Genomic DNA, 7,500 nt, shown 5'->3' with positions numbered 1-7,500 from the left:
ACCCCACTACAGTAATACCAGTTATCACAGCAATAGACCCCACTACAGTAATACCAGTTATCACATAAAAAGCTTAGATCCGCTCAGACACATGATGTGCAGTGTGATGCCTGGGTGACGAGTACTCCACTAGCGATTAAGCTGAAGTTGTTAGGTCTCAAAAAGGGGAAGTGTGAAGAGTTCAGGTTCTCCAGTCGTCTCGTCTGCATCTAATGTGTTCAACTTCAAGTTCAGTCATCTTGAATGCATGTATTGCTTAACATTGCATTACTTTTTAAGATCAAAAATGCATTTCTTAACATTGTGTTGCTTTTTCCAGATACTTTTTAAATGAAAAATCAAAGGCTTTTGAACATGTTTAGAAACTCATGAAATCTCTCTCCTCAAGTTCTTCATCGCAGGACTGCTGTCCAACCTCCTCCACAGAGAACCCAGACTGCTGCCGGTGAGTTTAACAACAGTCACCGATGAGTCATATTCACTCATTGGTGAGTTTCGCTCATCTTCCAATTTGCTCTGTGTCTAATGTTATTGTAGCGATTGAGGACAGGTATGCCAGGTTTGAGTGTGTGTGTGTGTGAGCTGATTAGTGTGTTTGTGGTGTTATCTACAACCAGGGCTGTAGTACTCGAGTCCGGACTTGGACTCGAGTCCGGACTCGAGTCCGGTTTTTTATGGTCTCGGACTTGTCTCGGACTCGCTGGTATTTGACTTGGACTTGTCTCGGTCTCGGCCACTGGTCTTGCCAAATATGGTTCTTGGTCTCGACCGAGTCCAGGCGTCTTTATTATGTTATAATATTCAAGGGAAGTACACCAGGGCTCGACATTAACGGTTGCCCAGTAGCCTTCTGAAGTATAAACATGCCATGCGTGTGCGCAAGGCACCCCCTCCCAGAAGCTAGCCTGTGGCTGTGCGTCTTTTTTTCTCACACACACGTATGCGGAGCAGTGCCATAAACAGCGAAACATGGCTGCTAGTTTAAGTGATGCTATTGTAACGCATAATAATAGGCTAATATCAAGTTGATTTGTTCTCTTGCATCTCTCAAATTTGTGTTGCTAACCTATCAAGGCTATGGGATTTAGTTTAGATTTACTTTTGGGTTTAACGTCAAGAAGAACGTTTAGAAGGCTACGCAACCTTGGCAAATTGTTACATCTGGAGAGAGCTCCTGCCATGCCGCTAGCTCAGGTCATGTATGTCAGTCGTGTAGTGGTCACAAAAATCATGAGTGAACATTAGAAGACACTTATCTCTTCTATGATCCCAAAAAGATTGTCTTCAACTTGTTATATTTTCGAACATTTATTTAATCTAATGATATAGTTAATTAATTGCAACTCTGATTCCATCCAGCATTATGCACAACTATTATTGTATTCACTAGTGTAGACTGTGTAAGCTAATTACTCTCACCACATATTTCTTAAAGTGACAGGCACTCAATTACACCTACTGTACACACAACCAATGTGTACTCAATTAGCCCTATACACACCACATTAAACATAGGCTGCTGTAGATACTGACAGTATATCCAAGACATTAAAGTGTATGCCTTATTTTAGTGCACAGAGTAAACTGAAATATGAGGCCTTTAATAATGGGGCAACCTTTTTTTTGTATTTGGTAACCAAACGCTCATGCCTGGTTGCCCAGTTGGCAACCACTTTTAAAAGCTAATGTTGAGCCCTGGAGTACACTAATACTGGTCATTCTTGTCTATGTCTTGAGTGAAGCTATATTGTAATTTAGTTAATTTATGTGATACCAAGGTTATACTTAAAAATCCTGGGTGTTGTGACACTGTTTTTGCTTTTAGATCAACAAATAATAACCCAAAATGATTGTCTTTATACTGTCATGCATACAACTTGTTTTTTTTTGTCCTGGACTCGGTCTTGACTCGGACTCGAGTCTGTTGGACTCGGTCTGTCCTGGACTTGAACCTCTTTGGACTCGGTCTTGACTTGGTCTCGACCGGTCCTGGTCTTGGACTTGTCTTGGACTCGACAAAGGTGGTCTTGACTACAGCCCTGTCTACAACAGTGTTTTTCAACCACTGTGCCGTGGCACACTAGTGTGCCGTGACACATTGTTAGGTGTGCCGTGGGAAATTATCATAAGTTTATCATATTACTATAAGTGATCTAAAAAAGAGTGAATAGACATCATTTTCTTTGTGTTCATTTGATTCCTATTCAAGACACTTTGACAAGAATGACTTGATATCGTTAATGCGGGCTACAGATTTTTATTTAATTTAATTTTCCATAAAATTTCATTTTATTTAAAATTTTCGGCTGGTGGTGTGCCTCAGGATTTTTTAAATGACAAAAGTGTGCCTTGGCTCAAAAAAGGTTGAAAAACACTGATCTACAATATGGTGTGTGACCGTGCGTGTGTGTGTGCGATGTCATTTCTGGGCTCAGATGTGTGTGTGTGATTCCACTGGTCTGGGGTTCTGTTGAGCTGATTAGTGTGTTTGTGGTGTTACCTATGGTGTGTGTGTGTGTGTGTGTGTGTGTGTGTGTGTGTGTCTGCAGGTCTGTTTCCGTGCCAACCTGGCATGTATGGCCTGTGCTGTCGTTGGCACGGTGATCATGTGTGTAGATCTGGCTCTGGTCATGGAGAAGCAAGCACACACAAAGGTGAGAATAGCACACACACACACACACACACACACACACACACACACGGACGCACGCACACACACACACACACACACACACACACACACACACGGACGCACGCACACACATGCACACACACACAGGGACGCACGCACACACACACACACACACACACACACACACACGAACACACACACACACACACGGACGCACGCACACACACACAGGGACGCACGCATGCACACACACACACACACACACACACACACAGAAGCACACACGGACGCACGCACACATGCACACACACACAGGGACGCGCACACACACACACACACACACACACACACACACACGGACGCACACACGGACGCACGCACACATGCACACACACACAGGGACGCGCGCACACACACACACACACACACACACACACACACACACACACCATCAAAACATTTTTTAAAAATCCCCTCTTTGATGTCAAAGTGAATGCAGATTGGTTTGATTAAGGTCTTGGCTCTGACTCGGCCTCTCCACAACAAGTTGTCTTTAAAGGAATATTTTTTTTAAATGTGCAGCTCACCGAGTGGTTACTGGTCTTCAACGATCTTCTATATCAAGTTTAGCAGCGAAATCCAGCTTCTGTCATCTGTTATCAGGGATATTCGAAATCCCTCAAGTACTTTTTCAGATACCTCACACAGGTGTGCCTGATATACGTAACACAACAGAATTTGAATTTCACTGCGAAACTTGCTATAGAAGATCGTTGAAGACCAGTAACCACTCGGTGAGCTGCACATTTTTAAAAACGAATGTTTAGGGGTGTTTTAAGGACAGAATAGTCCATGCACAAAACGAGCAATGTTAAAGCCATACAGAGCTCCATTCTAAAGCTGCCAAATTCCTGCTCAATTGTCGAGATTTCGGTATTGTTTTCATGCTAGGCAATACAGAAAACGGGCTTAAAGTGTAAAATACCGAAATATTCCTTTAAATCACTTCTGTGTAGCTTTCGCTAGGCTTTGGCTCATTGTCTTGCTGAAGAGTAATTTTTCATAATTCTCTTGCAGACTGAATCATTGTCCTCCAGGATTTTCATTTTGCTGAATTCATTTGACTTTTACCTTTACCAGCGATTATAGCTGCATGATGCTTCAAATCAGGGATGGTGCGTTTTTGGTGTTTGCCAAACATAGTATCTCGTGGCCAAAAGGCTTCATTTTGGTCTCATCAGACCAGAGTACCTCGTTTCATTTGGCCTTGGGGTCACCCACACATCTTGGGGTCACCCACACGTCTTGGGGTCACCCACACATCTTGGGGTCACCCACACGTCTTGGGGCATTTAGTCGAGATTTAAGAAGAGCTGTGCCCCTCATCCATAGAGCGCCGACCGGTGAAGAACTCAGGCATACAGTACCCATGGACTCCCATCTTCAACTGAAATATTATGCATTCAGAGCAAGAATGGATGCATGTGATTCATTTAGATCAATTAATCACAGAGTATGCAAATAATTCGATTGTTTTTTTTTTTAAATCGCTCGATAATGATAATATTTGAATAAAATAAAAATATGAAATACATAAATGTGATCCAAACAGAGCTGGCTCTCTGGGACTCCAGGACACACACAGTGAGTGGCGTTAGCGCCCTCTGCTGGCTGTGGACAGGTGTTGCAGTTTTACAGCTTCTCTTACACACGGCATTTGAATGGGTTTACAGAGGAATGAGAACACAGTGTGTGTGTGTGTGTGTGTGTGTGTGTGTGTGTGTGTGTGTGTGTGTGTGCGTGTGTGCGTGTGTGTGTGTGTGTGTGTGCTTCTCGTACACAAGGCATTTGAATGGGTTTACAGAGGAATGAGAACACAGGCAAAATGGTGTCCTAATGTTCAAATATTTTATTTGGCATTTTGGCTCCACATTCCATTTCCTGTCTCGGTACGCTGGATCAGATGTTATTTTAATTCTTCTGTCGTTCTGTTCATGACTCCTGTGTGTGTGTGTGTGTGTGTGTGTGTGTGTGTGTGTGTGGCTAATTTGATTTGAATCTATGATCTGCCTTGTCAAAAAAGAAAAGGCATTACTAAAGATAGGCATGTCCTGTTCATTTCGCCCCCCACTTTGAGATCCTCTGGCTCAGACCAAAGCCTCAATCCCTAAACGTGATCTAGCATACCTTATACGGTGTAACCATAGTTTAAGCACATTACTGTATGTCGGCAATTCTGCAACACACTTGCAAAACACTACATATGGATGGGTTCTTACATTAGACACTTTGTTCAAAAATGAAATCTCCTGTCAAAACATTCCAACTTAAATTGCAAGCACATCTGGTAATACTCACACACACATAACCTGAAAAAAAAAAAAAAAACGTACAGAGATAACTGAACACCAATCAGTCTGAGGCCTAGCACTACAAATAGAGTTATTGTGTACCGTACCTGTTCAGGTGTGTACTATACATTGAGCATCCGTACCTGTTCAGGTGTGTACTTTACATTGAGCACCCGTACCTGTTCAGGTGTGTACTATACATTGAGCACCCGTTTACAGTTCTGTATTTATTGAGCACCCGTACCTGTTCAGGTGTGTACTTTAACATTGAGCACCCGTACCTGTTCAGGTGTGTACTTTAACATTGAGCACCCGTACCTGTTCAGGTGTGTACTTTAACATTGAGCACCCGTACCTGTTCAGGTGTGTACTTTAACATTGAGCACCCGTACCTGTTCAGGTGTGTACTTTAACATTGAGCACCCGTACCTGTTCAGGTGTGTACTTTAACATTGAGCACCCGTTTACAGTTCTGAATTTGCCCCTTTACTCCCCATTTCTAAAACCTACTGAATAATAATGTTCTGTGGGCCAGTGAAAGTATATGACCACCACATGCCAGCCTGCCTCTCCAGCAAGCAGTGGAATCGCCAAGCAGAGATATCAAACTAGATGGGGTTTTGTCAATAGCAATTTCTCGTTTTTTCTTTTGTTTTTATTGCATGTGTTTATTTGTTTAGAGTACATTGACTTACAGCACTGCATTGTTAACTGTGATTGTATTTGTCCTTTATTTCTGTCAGAATGCTTTTTTGTTGTCTTTTTGTTGAAAACTTTGAGTTGAGTTGAAAAGTCTGAGAAAAGGACACTAACCAAAGACATGCAAAGACCGCAGTGTTTATGAAGCACACACACACACACACACACACACACACCCTGCAGTGTTCTATATGAGCCGTATGAGTGTGTTGGACAGGGTGTCGTCTGCGTTGACTGTTCTGCAGAAGGGTGTGAGAGGTGTGTGACTCCGGTGAAGACGTGTGAACACACTCGCAAGAGACTTCTGCTGTGCAGAGAATCCGCTAGTTTTTCTCCTTCGCTTCAATGCTTGCGTCAACTCTTGACATCACGTTTTAAAAACAGTCAACACCCATGTCTGTGTGTGTGTGTGTGTGTGTGTGTGTGTGTGTGTGTGTGTGTGTGTGTGTGTGTGTGTGTGTGTGTGTGTGTGTGTGTGTGTGTGTGTGCGCGCCCATGTCTGTGTGTGTGTGTGTGTGTGTGTGTGTGTGTGTGTGCGCGCCCATGTCTGTGTGTGTGTGTGTGTGTGTGTGTGCGCCCATGTCGGAACAAAAGCACAAAAGCACAGACATTTTGCTTTCACTCAAAACAAAGCAAAAGAAAAGTTTGCCTTCAAACAACACGTCCTGTCGTCTCACCACTGTGTGATTCCAATCAATCATCACACTGGACAACAAAATGCAAAACACAGTTCTCAAAATGAGCATTTTTACTGTCCGTTCCATTTCTTTCTCATTTGTCTGGTATCAGAAAAAAATGTGAAAAGACCAAATGTACTGAATAAAAAATAATTGTGTTCATTCCTCCCAAGACTGTCATTGATATGTTAGACCTCCTGTAAGCGCCCAGACAAGACACATCTTACTGAAACTACAACTTCTCGTTTTTCTCAGATGTACCAGAGATTCAGATTTATGACAGGAATCTCTACCACCTCTGAATATATGTTTTTCCTTTGTTTAGCATGGGGAACCAGAATAGAGTTTGGGGCCTTTGATTGATCATTGTGTGTGTGTGTGTATGTGTGTGTGTGTGTGTGTGTATTCCTTTGTTTTTTTGTTTATTTCTTTTTAGTGTTTGTATCTTTGTACTTTGACCACCTCAATTGCCCATGGAATAAAAGACTGATGTGTGTGTGTGTGTGTGTGTGTGTGTGTGTGTGTGTGTGTGTGTGTGTGTGTAGACGGAGGTCCTGGTGCTGTGTGTGACGCTGGTCCAGATGATCTTGTCAGCTCTACTCACCTTCTGGATCCACAAGGAGCAGCGGCGTCTGAAACCTAGAGCTTAACACACACAACACACACACACATATCAAACACACACACATCAAACACACACACACACACACACACACACACACACACACACACACACACACACACACACACACACACACACGCACACGCACGGATGTTTTTTTCCCCTGTCTTTATCTACATAGCCTGTCCTGTGTGGTTGTTTGTGGTTGTGTCTTGTTTTTGCTCTGTGTTCTGTGTGCTTGGTGTGTGTGTGTGCTTGTGTAATTAATATTTCAGTGCTGACTTGGCATCTTTGACCAACTCAAATCAGTGGTTATTTACATCAGTTACAGAAATGTAAAGTAATGTGCACTGTCCTTATAAATAAAATAAATGAAATGAAAACACGCACACACACACACACACACACACACACACACACACACTGGCTTTCTCTCACCCTCTCTCATACACATAGACACACACACACACACACACACACACACACACACACACACACACACACACACACACACACACA

The 7,500-nt window shown here is 42.8% G+C and overlaps 1 protein-coding gene across 4 annotated transcripts in view; it reads left to right on the top strand.

The window, feature by feature from the left end:
• si:ch211-269k10.4 (uncharacterized protein LOC100150242 homolog) overlaps nt 1-7,500 on the top strand; it is a 16,156-nt gene that overhangs the window by 8,487 nt on the left and 169 nt on the right. For 3 of the 4 annotated variants that reach the window (XR_009939619.1, XR_009939620.1, XM_062538038.1), the window contains 3 exons: nt 389-445; nt 2,550-2,654; nt 6,905-7,500. The exon at nt 6,905-7,500 is cut by the window's right edge. Coding sequence is in view for 2 of the 4 variants with exons in the window: in XM_062538038.1 (XP_062394022.1) it covers nt 389-445; nt 2,550-2,654; nt 6,905-7,009 (267 nt within the window). In the remaining 2 variants the exon portion in view is untranslated. Of the gene's footprint in view, nt 1-388; nt 489-2,549; nt 2,655-6,904 lie in introns of all 4 variants that reach the window. The other variant, XM_062538036.1, reaches the window with a different exon arrangement.

This window comes from Sardina pilchardus, chromosome 6, assembly GCF_963854185.1.
Source record: "Sardina pilchardus chromosome 6, fSarPil1.1, whole genome shotgun sequence".
Taxonomy (NCBI): domain Eukaryota; kingdom Metazoa; phylum Chordata; class Actinopteri; order Clupeiformes; family Clupeidae; genus Sardina; species Sardina pilchardus.
Note: the sequence above shows the minus strand (reverse complement) of the source record. Positions and strands in the feature narration are given on the sequence as shown.